Raw genomic sequence first — 27081 nt, forward strand, 5'->3', positions numbered from 1 at the left:
TGAACTTTTAGGGCAGAACAATGACACGGCTAGAAGCAATTCCAGAGAAGTGCAAAGGAAGACAAGTGAGCCTTCAGAGGGAATATCTATGTTAGCTTAATGCTAATATTATGTGGGAAACAATTGCATCTGCATGCACAATGGACACAGACAGCAATAACTGTCAGCGACAAAGAATTTCTGGTGGTTTGAGCACATGAAGAACGCCATAATCATCTTGACTCACAGGCCGACCTTTGTTGCTGGCAAGCAAGCAACAAGTATACCATATATACACGTATGCTCCTGTGGCATCTATGATATAATGAAGGACATACATGGTGACTAGTGCATTTAAGTCTCATTGAAGATATTTAGAAATTCTTTGATGAAATTATATATCTTTTCTTTTCCTCCCTCTCCATCTATATAGCACAGATATATAAGCAAACATCTGTTTAAGAAAAGAAATAATATAAGATCCCATTTTCATCATTGCAAGCCTGAAATCAGACAACGTCAAGAGGCCGATTTCATTGCAGTCATTGAGGGAGGGAAGGAGTGTTTGTATGTGTGGGAGAGAGAGAGACAGTGAGAGAGAGAGAGAGAGAGAAAGAGAGAGAGAGAGAGAGAGAGAGAGAGAGAGAGCGCTAGAGATATGGGGGGTGGAGGGGGTTCATTAAAGCCCCTGGTTTAAGCCCAGCCCATTCTGGATATGTAAATGTCTGAGGCACAGAGAAAAACACAGCAAGAAAAAAGCAGTGAGGGAAGATGTGAGAGCGAAGAGGAGGAGGGGAGCAGCATGAACAAGTGAGAGAGCGATCAAGGGAAAGAGAGCAAGAGAGTGAGGGAAAGGGAGCGAGCACTCTGAATTGTGAGTGGCTTACGACACTCAGTGAACAGAAGGTGCTTCTGCATGCGCTGTCAGTGTACTGGTCTGCTGCAAGGGATTGCGCGTTCCTTTGCTTCCCACATTTACCGCCCCTGCCTGCCTACCAGCACCAGCCTTCAGCAGCCTCTTCCAGCTGGCTGAGAAGACACCCAGAGAGCAAGGGAGTAAACGAAACCTGCGAGCCACGGGGGATGCGAGCGGCTACCGAACCAATATGAGCCACTCAGATGACGAGGAATACTGTTACACAAGAAAACAGTGAACAGGGTTCATCTCTTTATATCCTGTTTTGTTTTTTTGTTTTTCCCTTGCGTCCGTCACTGAACTCATGATTAAGTGCTTGAATGGATCTAAACCTTACAAGTCAGTGATTTCTTCAAGCGATGGACGATAACACATTTTGACAGATCTTTTGAAACTTAAGCGGGAGGGAAAGGAGGAAAGAGCTGAAGACAGATTATTTTAAAAAAGAAAAAAAAAGATTCTTGCTTATTTTTTTCTTTCGCTGGTTGTCTCTTCTTCCCTCTGATCGTTGCAGCAGAGGACTGCGGAGGAGCAGGAGAGACAGAGCTCATGCAGACAGGGGTACTTGCACTTCCTACCATCTCGCTGAAAGCTACTTGGATTCCTTCTCTTTCTGGCTCTTTCACTTGAAGAGAACTAAGACATTGTAAGCCTGCCAAGGATCTGGTGTCCACTGAAAAGAGAGAAGGGAGGGGGGGAGAATTTGTACCACAGTGGGGTCTTTTTTAGATTCGCACATAATTAGTGTTGGGGCACAAAGCGAGATGCTGAATGGAGATTGTCAGCTTTTGAATAGGGGTGAGTAGGAATTTTTTCGAATAAGATTGATCAGTGAGGACAGTTTGATTTTCCATCCCCTCTACTCTCCACCCACTGCTTGATATATAACGTAAGGAAAGAGACTTTATTTTTTTGGCATTTTTTGGGACTTGATAACAAAAATACTATCACTGTCTTCAGCTGACATACATAGAATGAGACAGCTTGTTGAACGAGATAGATATGATGCGATAAATATGATCTGATACGGGCAAAACCGATATCCAGAGTGGTTCAATGGACATTTTCTCCCTGACATCCCTGGATATTTATGCTAATGGATTTCCTTCTAATTGGACTGTACTTAAAGTGGCCACTGAAGAAGCCCCCTGGGTTGATACTGTGTTCATTGGGCATTTTTCTAAGAACAGTTCCCTTGGTAGAGGGGGTTTGTCCAAGGTTGTGCCGCTGCGACAGCAAGCTGCTGTACTGCGAGGGGCTCAACCTCACAGACATTCCCCGCAATCTGAGCAGTGCCATGGGCCTGTCCATGAGAGAGAACAACTTAACGGAGCTGCGTGAAGGCCAACTGGCTGGTCTGTCACAGCTCACCTGGCTCTATTTAGATCACAACAGCATTGACGTTGTAGAGGAGGGTGCATTTGACAAGCTGAGACGAGTCAAGGAGTTAGACCTGAGCAACAACCGGATTGAGAGTCTGCCAAATGGCACCTTTAGGCCCCTCCCAAACCTCCGTATCTTGGACCTCTCATACAACAGGCTGCAGGTACTAGAGCCTGACCTGTTCCACGGCCTTAGAAAGCTCACCAATTTGCATTTGCGCTACAATGCTCTCAAATTTGTGCCAGTGCGGATTTTTCAGGACTGCAGGAGCATGCAGTTTCTGGACTTGGGATACAACCAACTGCAGAGCCTGGCACGAAACTCCTTCGCTGGCCTCTTTAAGTTGACTGAGCTGCATCTTGAGCACAATGAGCTAGTTAAAGTCAACCTAGCCCACTTCCCACGCCTCATCTCTTTACGCACTCTGTACATGCACAACAATCGTGCCACTATTGTTGTAAACACACTAGACTGGACATGGCACTTTTTAGAGAAGATTGACCTGTCAGCAAACGAAATCGAGTACATCGAGCCACATGTTTTTGAGAGTACACCAAACCTCAAGGTACTGATGCTAGACTCTAATCGTTTGACCTCTGTGGACCAGCGCATTCTGGATTCGTGGTCATCTCTGGACAGCATTACCCTGGCAGGGAATGACTGGGAGTGCAGCCGCAATGTGTGTGCCTTGGCCTCTTGGCTGAGTGCCTTCCGAGGCCAGCATGACAATTCCCTGCTGTGTTCAAGCCCTGACACAGCACAGGGTGAGGATGTGTTGGATGCCGTCTATGCTTTTCAGCTATGTGAGGATCCCCCAGTAGAGGTGACCACAGCAGGCCTGTACGCCTCCACGAGGGATCTGGGCCCCATTACTCCCAACCCCTATGAGGGCGAGGGTAGTGAAGTGGTCACAAATTCTTTCACTGTCACAGTGGGCCATGATGACCTAGAGAGCACCATGCAGATCCACAAGGTGGTAACAGGCACCATGGCACTCATCTTCTCCTTTCTCATCATAGTGCTCATGCTATACGTGGCATGGAAGTGCTTTCCAGCTGGAATAAGGCAACTGAGGCAGTGCTTCAGCAGTCAGCGCCGTAAGCAGAAGCAAAAGCAAAGCATGCAGCAGATGGCTGCAATTTCTACACCAGAGTACTATGTTGACTATAAACCTAACCATATTGAGGGAGCTTTGGTAATCATCAATGAATATGGCTCTTGCACTTGCCAACAACAAGCTTCTCGGGAATGTGAAGTGTGACCCTGCTTTTGAGTAAGTCTTTACCTGTGATTATCTGGATATACAGTAAATTCCTTTTTGGATACACCGGGGAGGGGGACAGAAGGAATTATTCAATCTTCTGGACACTTTTTTTTTTACAAAGCATTTCACTGTGATGTGGAAGAAGTGTGCTTCATGTGGCTGACTATTTTGTGGTGGATTTACTGCTACTGCTATCTGCTGCTGATCTGAAGTCACATAATGGTCATGGGACTCTTGGACCTGTTCGTGTTCTATCGAAAAAGAGAGAGGAATACAGCGCTGAGGCTTTTCTCTCGAGGATGGATATTTGAGCTTTAATGTGTCTTTCTATTTCAGGACATTTAATTATTGTTTAAAAATAAACTGGGGACACAGGAGAGGAAAAAAAGAAACCATTTGTATTATGGTACACACAATATTTGAGCATTTAAAATATTAAAAACACATTTAAGTTTAATTAAAAATGTAAAAATAAAACTGTGTAAAATATGTTAAAGAAGAAGACGTGCAAGTGTGGACAAAAAAAAGATAATCTATTTCTTTTGTAAACTACAAAAAAGTGTTTAAATAAATGAATTGCTATTCACAGAAACTCATTTGTATATGAGAAGCCTGTCAGAGAGGATGAATGACGACAGACGCAGTCTTTGCGCTCGTGGACTGTAGAGCCATGACTCTGCAGTGCATCAAACAGCCCCCCCCCCCTAAAAAAAATAAGGCGAAAAACAAAAAAGAAGAAAAGGGGAAGAGGGATATCTGCATCTCATCTCCAGTGTAAAACCCACCATCTGAGTTTTAGACCTCTTCTCGGATTGAATCACATTTTGTTTTGCATTCATTGTGTTGACTTTCTATCAGTGTAGTTTCTTTCCCATTGCCTGTCTGTGAATAGATTAAAAACGATCTATTTCATCCTTTATCAGTAATCATATTTTCATTTAGTGATATCATAATATTTGTGCTCCATCCAAGTGAAGAAAGCAGAGTATAAAAGAGCTAAAGCTATGCCTCTCGTTGCTTCTCACCTTTTGGCTGTCGCAGAGGAGCGTTGCCTCCTCTTACTGAATCAAGCACACCAAAGCCAACAATCATTCAGACCATCCATAGTAAAATCAAAAATACTGTTCAAATAATATCCAAACCACCGAAGGAATTATTCACCAGCTTCAAGAAGATTTGCACATATTGGTCACTTTGTTTTGTTTTTTTTTGTTTTTCTTTTCATGTGATGTAAAATGTGTGTTGAATACAAGGCCATTTCCAGGTGTGTGTATATATCCTTCTCCCTTTGGTGTTTATTGTGTACATTAGCGCACTGACAGATGTTGTGTTTCCTGGGTCCTTTGACATGAACAGTATGTTATGTGAGAGAGAGATGGAGGATCACAACGACTGCAGAAAGAGGGAACAGACTGCTGTCTAGTGTGCACATTCTCATACCGTGGCAGCATTATACCAATTGTGCACCATGTTCTGAAAAATTTCACAACGGGGGCAACATCAATATACTGATTTTACAGCAGCTTTTTCTGAGAAAAAAAAAAGAGAAGAAGACAAAAAGATCAATTTGCATTATTTTTTGTGTTATTTTGCGATAAATAAGATAATGTTTACAACTTGTAAGTCATCAGGAATAAAAATGTTTTAAGAACTCACTGACAATCATTACACAATAAGTTTACATTCTTTAAATCTTTAATTCGATAACATTGTGAGATGGTGTTTGGCTGTTCTTCTTTTTAATCATTTGCAATAAGTGGTACAAAATGAGATGCTTTGGTGTATTTTAAATTGTTATAACTTGTTGAGGTTGATAAAGGCCTGGGAGTAAACCCAGCCTGAGAAGAAGTATAGAGGATTTAAGGTCCCTTAAGCAATAAAGTGTCTGGAAAAAACAGAGAGGGGGGAGGGGATTTTTGCAGAGAGTAAGGATTAAATTTAATTGAAGTGTGCCACTATTTACTGGGTCTAAATGAAATATTTTGAAGGGAAAATTCGAGTGGCTAAAAAAGAAAATTAGAAACTATATTGTTATATTGAAACATTTCATCGATCTATTTAATTGTGTTAATTCTTACAAACTCGAGATCCCCAAAATGCTAGCCAGAATGCCAGTGAGCCACAGAATATGTAATACCGAAGCTCCTTCGTTTCCTCCCACAGCTCATAGGATTTCTCCCAGGCCCAAAGAAATCCCATCACATAGAAATCATTCTAATTATTATGAAGGACAAGGTGGGAATTCAGTGATTTTTTTCTAAAATGAATGAACTGTCCCATTCTATACATAATGCAAGCAGCAGTAAACATACATAAACATAAAATTGTATAACTTGGTCATTAATCGGTTTTCAAACTAGACCCTTTTTGTTCTCTTCAGATATATACGTCCCAAAATTAAGATTAGTTTAAATCTTAAAGTTATCTCAATAAACACTGTATGAATCATTAACATCAAACCAGTGTCTGAGGAAATGTCTCGCAGTGGGTGAAAAATAATAATTTAGTCTGAGCACTTGGCAAAAGTGAAATGGTGTGGTCATAATGAAATGCAACAACCACAGCGGCCCTCAGTGTTCAACTTAAATCCCAGAGGGTCTCTCCAGCTGTCAGTGAAAGGAAAACAAATACCTGTACTTGTTACCAGAGGCCTCAGGCTACAATTAAAGTTTTTATGCGAGTATTCTGGGAGATGAATAAAATGATATAAATAGAAATTATGTTTTTATTTTTGACTATTGATAGCGTGGCATGGAATTTCAGCAGAGCACAGATTCAGTACTGGATTTATTTCACTTTTATGTAGTTGATCCAGTAAAAGAAAAAACCAAAGTGTAGCCATGACGCTTGAAGTTCAAGCCTTGGGAACAACTTAGTAATTTAGCAGTTCTGAAAATGTGTTTTAGGGACTGGCAATGGCTTAAAGTTGCCATGCGAAATTTACAATCTGGTTCCTTTTTATTGTAGCAAGCGCACCCTGATTCAAAACTCGGTACAGCTGGAAATCATGACCTGTCAAATGACATGAAAGCAAATGACTATGTAAGGACATCTTGATAGGGACAGAAATTTATTTTATTCTCTTCATCTTCATATCCTGTCCAGAATTCCCCTTACCTTCAGGTACTTCACAGCCCCTTAAACAGGTAACTGCAGGGTAAATTGAGGTTGTGAAGCTTCATTTATATAAATATTGGATGATGCTTGGCATGGAGGCCAGTACTAGCACCACTATTGATTTCATTTAACTACTTTTTTAAACAAGCAACCAGGGCAAATGGTGATGGAGAATGGATATGATTATTTCAATACCTTTGAGTCCTCAGGACTGAAGTTTAACTACTTTAGACTTCTTTTTATTCCTCCTCACCTTTACCTTAATCCTCTCCCTACCTCTCTCTGTTGTGTCTGTAAGACATCAATTCATCTAACTGACAAGAGATCAAATCTCTGCTTGACCCAAGCCTGAGGTGATAATTCTCTGAAGGGAGATATGTGCTCTCAGACAGCATCCATTATGAGTGCCTTGATTGATGATGCTCGGTAAAAATCAATACAGATGAGTGGTAACCAAAATGATCACAGTGATAACAAATGTATTCATCTCGTCCTCACATTTTGAGGCGTAAACTGATGGTTAGAGATGATATGGTTTATTTACATGGAAATCCATAACTGCAATAATCCATAATCAGATCACTGTTCAGTCAGAGGAAAAGGGTGAGATTGTTGTTTTACTTAAGAGGAGAGCATAAGATTGCAGAGCTGCCGCTGCTGCTGTTTGGCAGCTAGAGGATATATGGTAGCTGCCTGTCCAGATCACAAGCTAATAGGTCTGAAGCTATTGTCTTGTAGCTCGTGTGTGCAAATTCAAGCATATGCTGCCTGCATAACAGACTTGGAAACTATTTGGGTGTCTAGGGATATGTTGTAGACCAACAACACGACTGGTGCTTGGACAGAAAGCCACAAAGGGATGAAGAGCAAAGGTCAAAACAATGAAAAAGGAAATTCTGACATGGTTTGCAAAAAGTGGGACACTAGGTGCATAAGGCCAGGGTAAGAACTAAAGGTCAAATACTAACAATACAGAGACCCTGCGGACTCAAATTCTACACATTCTAGCCAGACTATACAGCGAGCATTCAGAAACATGCTTCAGTATTATTAAAAGGGCAGCCCGACTTTTGGTATCACAAAAAACGACAGCTTAATAACACGTACCAATATGGCGTTTGCATAATGATGTCAGAGTTTCAGCACGTAGGGCCTGTGCAATGGTGTGAGTGTCAGTAACTAAACACTCCTACCGTGTTAGGCAAGACCACAGAGGGCCATAGAGGCACGAGAACATTCTAAAATGAATAAATTAACCTAGGTTCCTGTGAGGGGTATTGATCGGGCAGCATTCTGCCACCTCACTGGGACTGGGACTGTGCTGCATAATAAATGCTAAACACCCCCTCATAACTGGATGCAGAGCTAAATCATGGGTGGCAGCATGTACTGCAGTGGGCTGTAAGGAGCTGCTGATGACTAATGACAATGTGTGGGTGGCTTTGCACTGATTCTTTTATAACAGGTGGGTTATCAGGATCAATATTCTAATAATCATCAACATTATCTTAGAATCCAAATCCTCTGACACGCCATTTTCTCTCTCATTGTACATCCCCTTCTCTCCCTCCTTTTTAGTCCCAATGCCGCATGTGACTGGTGTAAGTGCGATTCTACAGCACTAAATTCACTGATAGCCACTATCAAAACCCCAGTGTTTATATAACCTGCGTGTACAAGCTGGGGATTAATTGAAAGAGGACAGTAAGAGGGGAATTTAACACACACACACACACACACACACACACACACAGACATACACATAAATTATACAGAGAGATTACTCTGACAAATAATACATTTAGATGCAAAAGTAAAGGAAGCTTATAATTTAATTCCAGACCTTTCCTTATGAATGTGGCGCAAACTGTCAAAATAATAACTTTGCTAAAACAGACACGGGCACAATAATTACATTCATTACTCAGGCTAACTCTCCAGGCAGCCTATAGCTCTCTCTGCCCACTGCTTCATTTACATGCACCACACTGTAGCAACACTGAATTAATAATAATGACTGGAGTCATTATTCTTACCTACATATGGAAGAGCTGTGGTACTCTGAAGGTAAAACTAGTTAGAGAATGGGGGCAAGGTTGACATTACTCTGACTTAGGGGGTGGGAGAGGCTTAGTATTATTATTATTATTATTACTATTATTATTATTATTATTATTATTATTATTATTATTATTATTGTTGTTGTTGTTGTTGTTGTTGTTGTTGTTGTTGTTGTTATTAATAGTGCATTGTTTTAACGTTAACTTACATGCCATGGTATGGTTGGATTAGCGTATGCTAATGTTTTGTCTTGCATTTAACTTAAAACATCAGGGTCAGTCAGTGTGATACTACATGGCAACAGCTGGGCCTGCATCTGGGGCTCTATGTAACCTGCATGATGGCAGATGTGGGTCAGTGCCTAATATTCAGAGTATTACGGTGGCTGAACGACAAAGCTTTATCCAGGACTGAAAGCAGGATTTCCTGTTCTTTTATCATAGTTATTTATACCTTTACAGATAGTTCAGATGATGAGATATTAAACAAATCCAATATAGGATATAATGCTCACACCTCACGTTGTCTATCATGCATTGTCTGGTATGCAATTTTAAACATAATGATTTTCCTGTTTCCATGTTAGTGGATATGGGCATTGTCCTATTAAATTAGATGTTTGGAGATATATCTAACACTTATCTTAAAGTAGAAATTAATAACAAAGCATAGTCTGATTCAGTGTAAAAAGAAAAAAAAATCTGCGGATGAAATCATATTTAAGGGATACATTTGAAGGTTATAGCAACAAATACCTTCTATTACAAATACTTGCCATGGAGGACATATTTGTTGCATCACTTGCCAGGGCGACTGTGACATCAGTAACAATGGAAGTATGAGACGGAAACACAGAGTGTCTAAATAGTGCAGCGAGCTAGTTTTCCTGTAACGCACTAGTCATGAATTTGTTATATACTTGTCAAAATTTCCCAATTCCAAAGCTGAACGTTATAAAAACCAAAATAAAAAACAAACAGATAGGAAGCAGGAAGAAAAATTCTTACTTTTGTGATGTTAGTTTTTTTTTAATGCCTTTTTTCCTGACTGATCCTACGAGGTTCTGAAACATCTTTGGAGGGACCGATCAGAAATTCAACAAATAACAAAAAATGTTTGTGTTTGAATATGTATCGCCTTTACAAAGAATATGTAGGTAATGTTTAGTGTACAGTAGTCTACCAATATTGCGCACAGACAAGACAGCACACGGCAAACACTTCTTCCACTAGCATGTGGTATTCCCAAAGTGCTGCTTTGGGGACATATTATTAAAGGAGACCTGTAGTTTTATTTAAATGTTTAAAACACCGTCTACTAGCACACCTTCAATATTTTTGCCACTTATTCCTTCACTTCCAGCAGCCTGAATCCAGGAAATTGTGGTGAAGCTTTTAAGGCCAGCATATTTTAGCTTTGTTAAAGCTAACAGCAACAAAACTGGAAAGACTAAATTAGAAATAAAACGAGGGGACAATGTCAATAAGGAACAAGGCCTGTCTCTATACTGTATCACACATAACTACCATAGAAAGCCACACTTGTGCTAACTCAAAAGTTGTAGTTTAGTTGAAACTGTGTGTAATTATTAGGAGACAAGGTTATTCTCGAAGCCTTCTATTGATTCAAAATGTCATTTTTCTCTGCTATTTGGTCTTTATTTCTTGAAGGCCTTTGAGAGCTTCCGTGATCTCGACAAGAGGACAGTGCACATTTCAAAAGCAAAGGGGACCACCAGACCCTGGAATAAAACAAACGTTCATGCCTTGAGGTGTCTCCTATCAGTGGCTCCTAATCTGGAGCCCCAGATTCAAACTTTATGTATCCAAAGGAATGAAAACTGCTTCAATCTTCACTTACTTATAACTACAAAATGTCAATTTGATGTTTTCTCTTTGTTTTTTAAGACTATACATATGTCATCATTTAGTAATTTTGCCAAGGCGATCAAGGATTTGTGTGTCTAAACAAGTGAAACAAACAAAAACAATAAATTGCTCTTTTATAATGACTGCTAAATTGGAGTTGTAACCTTTAAATTTAAATAGCTAGAGAACAAATTAAAATATTAAAAAAGGCACAGGTTTGAATTTGATTCAAGCCACAGCGTCTGTTACGCTCCTCGAATACAGAATGGTATTCTGTTTATCTGGACTTAAATTTAATTGTCTAAATGTAAATGTCACCCTGGCTGTCATTTTAAAAAGGTCCCTGGCCTTTTCAACAGCTACAAATGAAGCTGCCTGGGTAAATGTTTAAATTTACCATGTTAGATGTGGGCGGAATCAGATATCGAAAGAATTCAAATGAGAAAACATTAGCAATAGTTAAATGCATAATGGGAACTGACTTTAAAGCAAGGCCCTTTTTTTGTTTTCTTAATTTATAACCACATACTTTTTGTTCCCTCCTCTCCAAGCAGTATATCATTAGCTCAGCATATTCACTCTTTATGCTAAATTATTAATCACAATAATTACATCTTTCATAATTTATAGGCAGATCACGAAAAATAAAAGTAAATCCCTAACAAAACTTTGATCAGGTTTTTCAGAGGCATAGTAAGCTCGTAAGAGCTTCCCTTTGAATATAAAGTTAACACCGGTTAGGGGAAGTAAAAATAGACAGCATTTATCATTTCCCATTTATCTGATCTGTGTCAGGATGAATAAATGCTTTTCTCCTACTCCCTTTGCGCCCTCTCTTTTCCCTATCTTCGAGGGAGATTGGCATCTCTCCAGTAGCCAATGAGATTGGCTGCATAAATGGAATTGCCCCATTCTCCAAGTGTCAGCTGAGAAAAAGGGAATGTGCTCACTGTTTACAAAACCATTGGACTAAAGATGCATCCCCAGTACTTAAGATGCAATTTTGGTAAACATTCTCAGTGTGACACTCGATGCATACAAGCGAGATCCAGCCCAGAGGCGTCGGTAGAAATACAAGAGATGGACTTACCTGTCATATTAAATGCAGGGCAGAAGACAAGTGGATCCAAAAAGGAAGCCATGAAAGAGAGAGAAAGAGACAGAGAGAACAACGTTAAAATATTTACGTCTGCATTGCAAACTCTGAAAGGGTCAGATGCAACATCAGAATCAGAATCAGAATCAGAATGGGTTTATTGCCAGATGTTGAGGTTTACAACATTAGGAAATTGCTGCGGTGCTTCAGTGCAGACAATGAGAATTAAAGTGCTATGTAGAAAGAAAGATATGTGCATGCGATATACATGAGATATATACATGAGAATAAGAATTATGAGTGCTACGTAGAAAGATATATACATGAGTGCAGGTGGTGCATGCGATATACATGAGATATATACATGAGAATAAGAATTATGAGTGCTACGTAGAAAGATATATACATGAGTGCAGGTGGTGATCAGTGCCAAACATGAAATGATGCAGTGACACAGCGTAGGGTCATGTGTTAGTGGCGGGGACAGTCGTGTGGTTATTGTTCATGTGTCCAACAGCAGAGGGGAAGAAACTGTTCTTGTGGCGAGAGGTTCTGGTGCGAATGGACCGGAGCCTCCTGCCTGAGGGGAGCAGGTCAAACAGACTGTGTCCAGGGTGAGAAGGGTCAGCTGAGATCCGGGCTGCACGCCGCAGTGTCCTGGAGGTGTACAGGTCCTGCAGAGATGGGAGTCTGCAGCCAATCACCTTCTCAGCAGAGCGCACAACACGCTGCAGTCTCTGTTTGTCCCTGATAGTGGCTCCAGCGTACCACACGGTGATGGAGGAGGTGAGGATGGACTCGATGATTGCAGTGTAGAATTGCATCATCGTCCGTGTTGGCAGGTTGAATTTCTTCAGCTGCCTCAGGAAGTACATCCTCTGCTGGGCTTTCTTAATGACGGAGGTGATGGTGGGCTCCCACTTCAGGTCCTGGGTGATGGTGGTACCCAGGAAGCGGAATGAGTCCACAGAGGTGATGGGGGTGTCAGTCAGGATGATGGGGGGGAGTGGGGCTGTGTGCTTCCTGAAGTCCACAATAATCTCCACTGTCTTCTGGGCATTCAGCACCAGGTTGTTGTGGCTGCACCAAGACACCAGACGTTCAACCTCCCTCCTGTAGGCAGACTCGTCCCCGTCCGAGATGAGCCCAATGACGGTGGTGTCGTCTGCGAACTTGATTAGCTTGACAGACTGGTGGGTGGAGGTGCAGCAGTTGGTGTACAGGGAGAAGAGCAGAGGAGAAAGAACACAGCCCTGAGGGGAGCCGGTGCTGATGGTCCGGGAGTCCGAGACATTCTTTCCCAGCCTCACATGCTGCTTCCTGTCCGTCAGGAAGTCAGTGATCCACCGGCAGATGGGATCAGGCACATTCATCTGGGAAAGCTTGCCTCGGAGATGGTCTGGAAGGATGGTGTTGAAGGCAGAGCTGAAGTCCACAAACAGGATCCTGGCGTAGGTTCCTGGGGAGTCCAGATGCTGCAGGATGAAGTGTAGGGCCATGTTGATGGCGTCGTCTACAGACCTGTTGGCTCTATATGCAAACTGCAGGGGGTCCAGGAGGGGGGCCGTGAGGGTCTTGAGATGGGAGAGAACTAGGCGCTCAAATGACTTCATGACCACAGATGTCAGAGCCACGGGTCTGTAGTCATTTAGTCCAGTGATCCTAGGTTTCTTGGGGACAGGGATTATGGTAGAGGACTTGAAGCAGGCAGGCACATGACATGCCTGCAGTGAGGAGTTGAAGATGCCAGAAAACACTGGGGCCAGCTCGTTTGCACAGTGTCTGAGGGTGGCAGGAGACACACCGTCTGGGCCGGGAGCTTTCCGAGCATTCAGACTCCTAAACTGCTTCCTCACATCTGCTTCATGAATATGAAGAGTTGTGGTCGGAGGAGGTGGTGTGAAATCCTCTTTTGTGTGGGGTGAGGGGGCGGGTGTTGCAGGTGAACAGTTTGAAGGTGGTGATGGCTCTATGGAGGGGGGAGAGGTGGGGGAATTAGTGTCCAAAGTGCCTCTATTGTTGGGGTCGTTGGAGGTGTGTAACATCCTTACACACTTAAAGGTAAAAATGCGCTCAGCACACTGAAGCTTCACTTCTTTCAAGACAGTCACCATAAGAGTGCAACACTCGGTAGTGGGATCAGACAGCCTATGGCAGAGTGAAACAGCATGTTTGCATTACTGCAGTACCACAGTTAAACTGATGGTGCGTTTAATGTCTAACTTGTGAAAACCATTGTACCTGACAGCAAGAAGAGGAGGAACAGAAAGACAAGCTTTTATTGGACTTTGCTGACTATCGACTCTGATGGCCAGCAGCGACGCTGGGATCACATTCTGCCAACCAAGCAGTGCCCCACTACAAATCTGTGCATGTTTCTGTGCAGCCTAACTGCCTTAAAAACCGATGTCTGGGCTTGACCACAAAAGTGCCACTGGGTAGGCTTGTTAGCACTGTTACCTGCCACTAGAAGTATGTTTGAAGGTTTTTTTCTTAATGATTAGCATGACACATATGGCACATCCTTGAGAAACCACCTCTTTCAGGTGCCTCAGTGTGTTCAGCTGTTTCCGGGAGGTATATTTATATTGTTGTATGGCCGGAAAGGAAGCATACCTGCCTAAATGCTTGAATATAACTTCTTTAATTTCATTTTTTTAATCCTACAGTTTTTTAAATATTTAAATCTACTTATTTAAAATCATTACCTTTGATATAGATAGTGTCAAATCACAACAAAAATCATATCAGGACACTTTACTTCATAATGTCACAACAATACTACAGAAAAGTAGGGTTATGGGGGTGGGTGGGGGGATGAGGGTTGGAGCCATTTGTTTCAACTGGGTGGGGTAAAAGGAGTGTGTGTGTGTGTGGGGGGGGGGCACAGATGAGCACTGGCTGACTGAACCTGTAATAGTTGATTTGGTTGATAAATATATACAGATAAAGAACAGTATTAATATTATTTGCTCTTTTACAAAAAACGATGATGCAATGTGACATCAACCCCCTCCGTCACTTCAAAAAAGCATTTCAGCTGAACACCTCTACCACTGCTACAACTTTGCACAGTAAAAAGAAAAACAAACAAACGTGAGGCTGCCAGGAGCTAAATGAGCTTTCGAATATCTATGCGACGTATATCTTAAAATAAAGTGTGACACTGAAAACTGTTTCTGAATTACCAGTCATGAGATATTCTAGGAGTCTGCCCACAGTGTCAATCATCTTTGAATGTGTAAACTACACTGTGATGTTGCGCGCTAGTTTAATACACAGGCAATACAGTTCTAAGAATACAAACGTGTGACAGGCCATGTTTTTATTTAAAGTGGGGTTTTTTCATACTGTGTATAAATGTATAAATTCTGTGATCTATGTTCATCTCAATCATTTAATTTCAAACAAACTGTACAGTGTTGCATTTACTGTACCCAGGATGTTCTTTTAAGAGCTAAAATGACTACAAGCCTGCATTTATCAGCTTGTTTTCCTTTGTTGGTAAAATGCTTAGGGAATCAAAGAAATTTCATTTATGAGTTTACATCTAATAATTTTCAGAATCAGAATCAGAATCAGAATCAGAATACTTTATTGATCCCTGGGGGAAATTATTTTTTGTTACAGTGCTCCATTTTAAACCAACATTAAGACAAGACAGACAATACGCTAACTAAGAATAGTACAATATATACATATATATACATACATACATACATAAGTCACTTATAAATAAATATTTGGAAAAGAAATTTTGCCACTTAGAGGACATCTGAAGAATGAATAAAGTGAAAAATACAGCGATTATCAGTCTACCTATGCTGGAAAGGAGTGCAGTTGTTACTCTGGTACTTCAGTTGTTTTATAGAGGAAAGCAATCTGTTTGAAAAGTGGATCAAAGAACCTTTGCAAAGTTCTTTAATCCACTTTTGAACAACTTGTGTTTACGATCAGAACGCTACAGCTAATGTTTAGTGACAAATTTATTAGTTTTCGTTACGGCATTGCAAATTCCATCTGACTCTAGTTTTGACAGCAAGTATGTTAAAGAAAACTGAAAATAATTCACACTGCATCATTAAACAGGAAGTAGGTATGAGTCAAACAGAAAAGTGCTTTTTTTGTTGTTTCAACATGAGAAAGCCCAGATGGCCAGACGAACTGTGGGAGTGTGGAGAAAGAGAGGAAATAGGTGCTGAAAACACAGAGAAACAGACAAAAAACAGAGTCTATTAACAAAGACAACAGGTAAAAGGAAATTGCGTTGAAAAAAAGGCAAATAAAATATACTGCAGTTTTGCCAATAATTATGAGAAAGCAGTTATCATGCACATTTAGATCGATGATTATACTTCCCCTGTAAACAAAAACAGTGGAGGAGAAAGTGTTTTAAAATACAATAAGAAAAGTTGTTGCTTAACAATATTTGCTCTATAATGAATTTGAATACATTCCCTCCAAGTCAATTAGCTCCACGGTGGTGTGTTTTACGAATTTACAAGCAAAAGATCACCAGTTGAATCCCAGGAGAAGACAAATCCCTGTGGGCCCGGGTCAGTAAGGTCATCTGGCATAAAAAATTCAAAATGGCAAACTCAAATATGTGGAGCTACCTGCTGTGGTGATCCCGTGTAGAAGTGCAAGATCTTGTTTGCATCGATATTCCTCCCCAAGCGACTCTAAAACAACAACTTTAAATTACCCAGAGAAGTTTGCTTTCGTTGTGTTATGTCCAGCACCTCGTGCCACCTGTAACGCTTGTTGTGTGTGTACAAAATGTGTGATTTTCAATAGGTGAGACTTCATGGATTAGCTTAAGGTCATAGTTTAAAACCAATTCCCTCATTGTATGGCAAACACAGGGGTTTTAGGGTGTCTTTTACACAGATCTGCCTCATCTTTTAATGATTCTAACTAATCATAAACCATTAAGTGTCAGCTTCAACAGTATTAATTCAATCAGACTCATCATCAAAATGGTTGCTCCGAGCCCCCTGCTGCACGGCTTAGTGATAGTGTGCTGAGAATGAAACGACACATTAAAATGGGCTGGAGCATGCAATCCCCCAAAAAGGCATTTGCTGCGCTCCGCATGCACCAAGGACATGCTACAGTAAGGTCAGGATCACACACTGGCAGAATACTGAATAAGGCAGCCTTCTGGGCTGGGATTCCTGAATCCGGCTCATCGTCCCCTGCCCTATGGTAAAATGTCTGATCGCTCTAGATATGCAGTCCCCACAGGCCTTCTGAAAACTTCAGACAGGCAACAAAAAGAGTGAAGCGCAAGTTACACACGGTGTATGTGTGTTACAGGTAAAAACAAAATCACCTACACAGTAATCAAAAACCTGATGGGAGATGTTTTATGTTCGTGAGAAATACTACACAGCTAAATATCCTTTACAGTGAAACATTAGATGCTCTGATCTTCTTTTATTATGAAGCTGCAGATGAAGGCCCTCGAAGCATCTTGACTTTGTTGCTAGGCAACCTCAAAGTCAGCTGCTGTCCACTACTTTGCTGTTTAGTTAAAGTTGTTGCAACTGAAGTGGGGGAAAGAAGTCACGACGCTACAAATCAGACGCTATTATACTCTTCCCATTTAAACCACTGGCAGCGCTGCACAAGAAAACAGAAAAAAAAACAACCTTCTCTGCACTAATTTGTTTAGGATGCAGAGAACACGCTTTGGTGACACAGAAGATTATCTCAGTACACCCTGGAAAACTTGTCAACTTGGGGTGCTCAAGGGCATTTCTAGAAAACAGTCAGTGAGATGAGGGATAAAAGTGAGATGCCCTAGGAGCATAAGAGGCATATTAAATCCTTCAGATCCAGTGAAAACAAATACAAAAGGAAAGAATCGCTGCCAAAAAGACGTCCATAGTGATCGTCCGCTCTGCTCATAGCAGAGAGCAGAAAGCCTCTAATTAAAGCTTTATATTAATAAACACGCTTGGTGCTCACTTTGGTTGCAATTCAAATTTGGAATCTCTCCAGTAAACACAAACTACAGTTACTCGACCGCATTTGTTGGGATCATGAATTTAAAAAGGTAAACCGGCGTTAGTGTGGATGGCATGTTATTCTTCTGAGTCGGTCAAACGAGAGGAGAGAATGCATTTCCCAATTCTCGCTATTTTGTGAAATTTTACATGCACCTACCCTTCAGGCGAGTGTTGTATCCTTCTTCACTGAAAACATTTGGGACTAGTGTGTGGGAGTGGGAATGAGAGTTGTTGTTTTAAAGCTGGCACTAATGAAACCCATGGGCCTGAGATGACAATGGGAGGATGTTTGATGAGAAAGTATTTGGTCCGGTCTGTACTCTGTGTGTGGTGTTGCCTGTGCGTCCATATGTGCACAAAGGAGCGAGCGCGAGTAAATAAAAATAAATAAATAACAACAACAATGAAAAAGAGTTTTGCGACAAAATCTGTTTAAACCACCCATATGGCTTTTTTTTTTTTTTTAAGTCTCATGCCTGCAAATAAAAATGAATATATTGCAATTGTTGTTGTTTTTTAAACTGAAAAAGAGCCTTCAAGCAGACATTTAACAACAGCTAAGCAGAACAAACCTAATACACAAACTCTGAAAATGAAATACTGTATACTCACAGCATATTCAGGGGAAATTCCAGAAATGTTAGCAATTTATTCAAAGATGAACCATGAAAAGTCCTTTCAGAGACTGCACTTGCGTAACATTAAAATGGGTAATATAAAATTCCACTAGAGCTAAAAATGTCACGAGTTATGCTTTAACGTTGAATCCAAATGTGCAAACCGATATGCAAAGTTGAACCCAACCAGAAAATAACCGGGTAAAAGAAAACATTGCTGTGGCTGAATTTTCAGCTGAGCTACAAAATCTGCAGATGCAATAAAGGGAACAGAAATTAATGTACAATTATTTTTTTTTGGCATTGTTTAAGCAACTATTTCAGCTATTTAGTATAATTTTAGCACACACACAAATAGCAAACAAACAACAAAAATGTTTTATATTCAAATTCATCTGTGGCAGCAAAAACCATACGACCATAAACAGCCATATCACATACTGGCATTATTCCCAACTGTATAACTCATTATCTTGTGACCTTATTCCACATGATATTTGTAGCCTCTCAAAATCATTTGATTTCCTTAAATGTATATGTCAAGCAGCTAAAGCTTAGCTCTCTAAAGGTTAAAGTACACAGCCTGGAAACACCAAATAACCCCCTTTTAAGCAGCAATTTCTTAAATCCCAGCTTTCCTGGTACAAGGACACTTTTGCAGCTCTTAGGTATTTATAAAGGGAAGACACTGGATGTTCAACACTATACTGTGCATCTTGCATGCTGATGTCTGAAAAGGGGTGCACCCACTGCAGCACAATTTTAGATTTGTTTTCCCCACGTTGGGGTACGGGTATAGAACTGCAGAATTTGTTTGTAACCCCTCAATATATCTTTCTCACAAAGAGACCAACGGAGATATTCTGCTGTGTTACTCCTGTCCTCGTATAAGTGTGTCATTTATGCATTTTAACTTATGTTACTTAATTTGATGCCTTTTGTCAGTGCTTAATGAAATGCTTTCATCCTACCGACTTAATCGTCTCCTTACTTTCATCTAAAATTCTTATAAAACTGACATACTATTCAGTAAGTAGTTTATAGTATATTTCACCTTGTTACTGTTGCTGTTTCATTAAAACTGCAGATTTGGCAGTGTGAGGAGAGAGACGGATTAGCAAGTAAAGTAATTTGCTATCACATTACAATTTGTAAGCAAAAAGAAAAGCTGAAAAAAATAGACAGAACTCTTTAAATAAAATATTACTGAATCAGATATTAAATTGTTTTTTCTTGTAAACTAGAAGGCAATGAAATCAAATAGATTGTGAAATAGTTTAATTGTAACCTTGACATCTGATGAAAGGAACAACAGAGACTGAAAGCGGGTTAAAGGTTTGGAGAACACAGTGTGAACAATGCCAAAATCCAATGCAACCAGATGGTCCCTGGAACAAGCATCGCCTAGAGCAAGCTACCTCCCCCATCACAATTTACTGTATATTCAAGCATGGGCCTACATCCACATACTCCATGCTTTAAATATTTTTTTAAGAATGACAGTAAGATACCACAGTCGGTTTTGAAAAACTGTTTATGCTGATTTATCTCAATATGTAGGTAAAAAAAAAAGAATATATTTCATAGCAACAGATACCGTGCCATTCTTCTATTATTTCTTTTTTAGATAAAAGGGATGCACATTGAGCTGTTCTTTTAGATAAAATCTTGTTGCTTTAATTGTTTTTTTCTCCTCTCTTTCTTTAAGCATTTATGCATCCACTCAGTCTCCATCTCTGAAAAAGCCTGTCTTTGCAGCACCTTTTAGAGTGAAAGGTGAGGATGCTGAGAAAGGAAAAGACATATCTAACTATCCTGAACAAATGGTTTTTATTTCCTTGGACGAAGCAAAGCACAAAGTAATCAGTGAGCAACCTCTCTTGCCCCTCTTTCACGAGCCCACGCACCAACACATCCCACACTCACAGATATACTGAGAAGAGAATATAGGCTTGTTATTGGCCACAGTATAGGAGACTCAATCAATCAATCATGAATTAATGGCTAGGCCACGCACTCCTGCAGTCACGCACCCGTGCAGATACAGCTTACAGACACACATGACACAGAATCAAATCACAAAAGCAATTTCATTAAACCCAGTTGTAATTCAATAGCTATAATCGTTTACTAAATGGTTGCTGAAAAAAACTAATATGGTGTGCTACAAATCCTATTATTCTACACTATGTAGCATAAAAAGACTGATAAGTACGATGTCTGGACATTAAACCGAAACAACAAAATCATCTTAGAGTCACAAAATGAGCTTAAAGTATTTTTGGGGTTTTGGGAGCCTTTTAAAGCATGATGCTTCTTTGTTCATTAAACAAGGAAACAACTAGAGAGCCATGTGACAGATAAGCTTTATGGAAAATACTGGCATGCAAGTTTTTGGTCCATAACAGCCATAAGGATCTCTGTAGGGGGCGGTGAGAAGGGATATGCTCTCCAGTCATTGTTGTTTGAGAGGCCACTGAGCCTCTTGATCCCTGGGTAATCTCCAGCTATCCGTCTGAGTTATCACCTCTCTTGATTTAGGTCACCCTGGCGGCTTTCGGTTTTTAGGTTGTCCACCATCCCCCCACAGAGCACATGCACACAAAATCCCACATGCAATGAGACAAGAAGATAAACAGGCATACAGATGCCATGAAACGCATTTAAGCATATACACTAAACAGCAATTTCTCAGAAACAAATGCTTCACACAAAGCACAAATTCTCTCACGCAGCAGTAAAAAGTATTTTGTTTTTGTCACTACATGTTTAACCTGTAGTGCAAAATTTGCATTTTCATGAAGTAGCGGCCCTCACTAAGACTTATAATGACTTACAATTTCTTTATACAGATATCAGGTTACTTTATATATTGATGGCATGTGTGCCTCTAAAATGATTTGCACTACAGTAAATAAGAAATTACTGTTTTCTTATCTTATCTGTTTTCTTATGTCTTCTTTTTTTCTTTGATGAACCGGAGATTCTGAGAAATCTATAAAAGTGGTTCAAACATATCTTTATATATCCATGCAACAGCCTGTAGTTTGAACAATATGTTTTTACTCCTTATTCAGCCATGACTAGACTGAAAGAAAAGAAAAAATAAGAAAAGGCTATAAATTTTTTTAGATTCACTTTGCAGCACAGTGCTGATTCAACATGACATCATTAAACTGTCTATTCAGTATCCAAGTAACGCTCAGACCAGACCATAGCTCACCCCAATCCCCCAACCCCACCCTAAACTACAGGGCATTCTTTCTCCATATTATTGCCCCGTAGCTAACAGTACTGTGCTCTGTGACTAACAGGTCACTCCTTGGCCCTTGAGGGAGACTAATATCCTGTCCTCTTTTGTTGTAATGAAAAACACAGGCCAGGGAGAAAGGATGAGAAAGCCTGGCTGCACACGAGCATGGCCTTGGTTTGGTACCAACGCATATTTGCCATTTAATGTCAAGCAGAGATGTTGTTGATAACATGAACGCCTGTGGCAAAATACACTGCTCTAATTTAGCATGTAAGGTAGAGCATAGGAGTGGTAATGCTCACTGAAAATAGTGTTTAATGTGTAGATTGAATAGATCTGTATGCATACCAAAAATGCTTTTTTTGCCACTAGTCTTTACAATAGCACTGTGCCACTTACACGTAGAGGACCTACTCGACAATGGAAATGCATGCCGTGAAGCTCCTTGTGAACAGCTTTTATGCAGATGTTAATGCCTAGCAATGATAGTTGTGGTTGGTTTGTGGTTGATTTACAAAGTTGTGCAGTTTTCTAGGGATACGATTATTTAAGAAATAAAATGCCTGATCAGAAAGGGTTTTTAATTCTATAAACACAGAAGCTTTTCCACAGAGCATTTGTTTAACAATCCCCCCACCTTGGAAAAAAACAACAAAAAAACCCAGTACTTAGCAGATTTCAAGTGCGTTCTATAGCGCTCTTATTTCCATGCATTTGAGTACAGCTTTTGAGATCATCATGAAAACCATGCTGTCTGTGGTCCAAAAATATAACAGTTTAAAGTAAAACTGTAATTAAATTTTTATCAAGGGAAAAATATCTTTTTTTAAAGTTTATCAATGTAAACTATCAAATAAATAAGAATTCCTGTGCCTGACGTCCATCGGAGGCCTGATTATTTTCAATGACAGGGCCTTAAGTCAGCATGCCATCGCTCCATTCTTAAGCCATTCACTTTGAACCCCTGCACAGGCTGTGTAATTCCTGCCACAGAAGCCATAGTATATTGAAAAAGAACCTGGAAACTGCAGAGATGGAAGAAGTAGTGTTGCCACTGGTTTTGTGGGAGTGCTCTTGGTTAGAGGTCCAAAGTCATCTCTGAGTTCATTGAGTAAATTCAGAATTAGATTGCTTAGTAATCCACACATTTCTATTCCATTTTTATGTGATTTGCAAAAACAACAACTGGAAAAATGTGTCATACTAAAAATGACCCATTTGTTTAAAAGTGATTGTAAAGCATGGCTTTATGTTATACTGTGGAAATGGGACTGAAAACACATGAATTCAAAGACTAAGAGGTGTGGTGTGTTTCTTCACATCACTTGATAAAGTTGTGGAGAAAATACAAATAAAAAACGATTGACATCAACAACATCTAAGATTAAGTTAAACTTAAAAGCACTTTTATACTCATGTAGAGAAATTCACTGAAACAGGACTGGAAGGGAACAGTAACTGAACTGTTTACCCAGAGTAGGCATAAATTCTATCACTGTTGTGAACTGCCCAAATGATGTGTGTGTATATCATGCCTGCCTTTGGAACAAAACCAGCAATAGTTTGGAACATAGAGTGTAAATGCATCTATTCACAACAGAGGGAATTGCTGACCCACTGGGTCAACTGCAGTCTGTCGCTGCAGGCTTTATTCTAAAAGCAAGTTCTCATGCTCTTGACCTCTGCATAGATGTCACAGAGAACTGGTGAAAACACCATGTTCCCTACTGCTTTCCAATATATAATACATCACTAGCCATCATGTAGTCAGCATCCCAGTCTCTCTGCAACACTGAGCTATTGTTTGATGAAACCGGGTGACAGCGGCCACAGTTAACAAGAACGATTCATCATCCAGGTCATGGGTGCTCTTGATGGCGTTCCAGTATAATGGCCATCTGAAATGCACGTACTTGCAAAAAACTAAACATCAAAATACTTGTCATATCTGCACATTACCACTGGCACAGGAAGAGTTCATTTAATTCTGGCTTTATTGCTTTTCTTTTTTCTGCACATTTCTACTTGGAAGTAGAAGCTGTAAAACTGTGTCTTCTGCAATGGCTGTATCTTATGTCAGTGCAAAAATGTACAAATGGAAAAACGACCTGAATCATTTTTCACACATATCTGAATCCACGTCTTGTTTTTGTAAAGCCGCCATCAATCAGAACAATTGCATGCTCATAATAACCTACAAAAGTAGAATCTCATTAACACCTTCACTTCGCAGCATCTGGCCGCGGACCCTTCGTTTTTAATATACATGTTCCTACATGAACATTATCCTTGTCTTCAAAGTGGTCGTAGCAGTTTCTGAAGTTATGCAAAAGAAGTTCATTAGAGAATTTACATTGTCCTGGAGTTTAACAGCACATCTAACACATTTAACACTGTCTGTTGCTGATGGACTGGGATACAGTCCACTGTCAACATTAACAGGATTAAACTGGCAAAGAAAATTTGTGGCATGTCACCAGCACACATAAAAATATGCAACCGGACATGAATCTCTCCAGCGTAGCGAGGTGGCAGTAGAGAAGCTGACCAAAAGGATTTATTCCATATGAAATGCCATCAAACTTTTACAGGCATAATTTCAGGGAAAAGGTAACAGCTGCTGACAGTTCCACCCACACATTGGGCCTTGAGGACCTACCGAAAAAAGGGCAAAAGTGAAGCCAGAAGACTTTCTTGCTGTGTTTACAAAGTCACCTGCAGTATTCAGGCTGTAGGAGGAGGTTTGAATAGGTTTAGAAATTCAAAAAGAGCAAACAAAAAAAATTGGAACCGAGAAACTGATTCTTCAAAACCATGGCAACAGTTAGACTGTCTGCAGTGTAGTGGAATGGTATCTACTTCGAGCTGGAGAATATTCAATAAGCCTGTATATATAAATGCATCTTTCATAAATTATAGAGCTGTTTAAGATGGGACACAATGCAGGCCCCACTTCCTTTTATTCCTTCTTTTTTTTAAAGTCTGGGTGTCCATTCAGAAAGGCACAGTGCAGACGTGATGCTGGACATTTAAGAGCACACAGCAAATAATGCACTTTAAATTCAATGGGCCATTAAAGTGTTACAGCTGGAATAAATTTTACATGCATTATGTAATGTTGTATACAGAGGGAGATACGGTGACTTGAGTGGTGGGCCTAGTGAGTGCTGTCTGACGCAGGGATGCTAGTTAAATACTGGTATTTCAGGCTCATATCAAAACATTATATACTTATTGATCTCTGCATTGGGCAATTAGATGAGAAACAAATGCAGTTGTTAGGAAAGAAGCATTTACAACTGCAATATCAATGTGGTTTGACAGTTTGTAATGAAGATTTAAATAGCATTGTTTGATTTTCTGATGATTAACGTTGCTCGAGTTGCAGGGAGAGCCACCTCGAATTTCATCACATGGTTCTAGGAAATAATGTTATTTTAATGAGTGCACGCGTTGGATATTTAGCGTTAACATGTTGAATAAAAAAAAAAGATTGCTAAATGGGTATTACTGAGGCAAAGTAGTCGCTTTTCAAGGGTGTTTCTGCAAAAGTGCAGAACGACAGGAAGCAACTGGTGATCCGTGCCAGACAGACAGATCTTAATGGTGTTAGCTACAGTAAGGAAATGGACTGAAAAGGCCTGCCTGTTGGGTACTGATAAACAACAGTGAATATCAGAAACATTTATCTGTAATTTCTGCAAAGTAAAACTGATTTTTATTGTATCTTTTTTTAAAAATGCAAAAACTAACTAAGCTTTTTTCTTCACTTTCTTCATTTAGGGTATATTTGCATGGACGCAAAGTCAGGATTTGTTAAATTATAGTTTCATATTCTAGAAAGTCAATACGCAGAAAATGCTTTTACAGAAAAGGGGGCAATAGTGCACCGCTTACTTTGACTGATGGACAGGCTGGCTAGAGCTGCCTTTGTAATGACAAATCATACAAATGCACAGAGCTCACTGATGCTATTTATGTGCAACAAAAAATGGGCTCAAGTTAAGCAGTGAGACACTGCACCGGGTCAATGATAGAGAGAAAAAAACAAAGAGAATGAATGACTGACAACAGCTTAACCAACATCACATCAACATATAAATTAGAAAACATTAATGTTAAAAAAAAATAGGCAACAGAAAAATAGGAAACAAGCTTGAATAATCTTTAAAAAGTGACATTAACAAGTGATAATTGTTGTATCACCATCCTTCGAGGATCACTGTGTAATCACTGAGAATCCTGAGGCAGATGGAAACCCATCTAAGGAAACCCAAAAACCAAAGAGGCCATCAATCAAACCACGTGTATTTTTATGGGAATGGGCTGTGATGTTAGTGTTAGCGTCTGTTTGTCTATCACTGGGAAAAAAATGTCACAAATTCACTTTGTCACAAAACACGTCCACAGACATCGGGGTGGAAATTTACATGTAAAACTGTGTCCAGGCACAAAGGTAGAAAAGTGCATACAAATTCTTTTCATCCGGTTTACAAAGTGATGGTCCTTACATATAAATCTTAGTCATGATGAAATTTTACACATGCATGAGCCTAATTTTTAACCATGAATGAATGTCACTGGATGTGACAATTAAGACAAACTCTAAGCAGAAGTGCAATTTGCCCCTCTGAAAAAATTGGAGAACAGGAAACATGGATGTGTGCTGTGTGGGTTTCACATCTGGCATGCAAAAGAAATTTCTTTTTTTACAAGTCAGATTTGACTCCAAATAAGTCTGTCCATAGTCTGAAGTATGTGTGAGATTCACACATTTCTTACCACACGTACCTTCTGTAAAAAATAACAGTTTGTGTGTTGGAAAAGGCATACGCATGCCTTTTGTGTGAAAACATCATTTATATAGCTGGCCCCAGAACTATTAAAACAACTGTAGTATTTAAAGATGAGTTGAAGAATTAGAGAAAAGAACCAAAACTCAAACCTGTAGCCTCTGCAGGCCACAACACAAATGTACCCCCTTCTAAAAAGGCATTACAACAGACGTCTCTTATCTGCCATATTATGGCTTTTCCATTATGAAAGGACTCATCCATTAGACACCCACAAGATTTTACAATATTACAGTTGATCATGTTTTTTTGCCTCACTGCCTGGGGGTTGAGGGCTTGGCAGTGCTCTCTAGTTGACTAATTAGAGCCTAAACAAGTGCATAAATGAATACAGATGGGGACTGCCATTCATGGGCAGCTTTGACTCTAAACACAATGCTGTACTTACAGTAAAGTCAGCCCGCAAATCTTACATCTTTCTCTTATTCACTCAGATGTGACATTCATGTGTGTGTGTTTCTGAGAAGGAGGGAAAGAATAAATGAGAAAGAGGAAGGGAAAAGGCAGACACAAAGGGAGAGCATGCAAAACCATCATCCTGTGTTGCACAGGGATGATTTGCACAGCCATATTTAGCTTGAGCTGTATGCTATCTCAAGTCTAAGGCATTAAACTATGTTGTGCTCCAAGAGAGCTGTAAACACCTTGTAAACATATTGT

At 40.0% G+C, this 27081-nt stretch overlaps 2 protein-coding genes across 2 annotated transcripts in view; one reads left to right on the forward strand and one right to left on the reverse strand.

The window, feature by feature from the left end:
• Window positions 1–27081, reverse strand: part of ctnna2 (catenin (cadherin-associated protein), alpha 2) — a 358241-nt gene that overhangs the window by 139984 nt on the left and 191176 nt on the right. The gene's annotated exons all lie outside the window — the stretch shown is intronic.
• Window positions 1986–3609, forward strand: lrrtm1 (leucine rich repeat transmembrane neuronal 1). The gene has a single exon (XM_085355933.1). It carries the CDS (start codon window positions 1986–1988, stop codon window positions 3537–3539), a length of 1554 nt encoding a protein of 517 aa, XP_085212059.1. The 3' UTR covers window positions 3540–3609.

This window comes from Diplotaxodon limnothrissa, linkage group LG6, assembly GCF_057381915.1.
Source record: "Diplotaxodon limnothrissa isolate DT_005_m linkage group LG6, D_limnothrissa_male_GT1.1, whole genome shotgun sequence".
NCBI lineage: Eukaryota > Metazoa > Chordata > Actinopteri > Cichliformes > Cichlidae > Diplotaxodon > Diplotaxodon limnothrissa.

Coding starts and splice junctions, on each gene's coding strand:
- lrrtm1 (XM_085355933.1), top strand. CDS start 1,986: ATGCTAATGGATTTCCTTCTAATTGGACTGTACTTAAAGTGGCCACTG.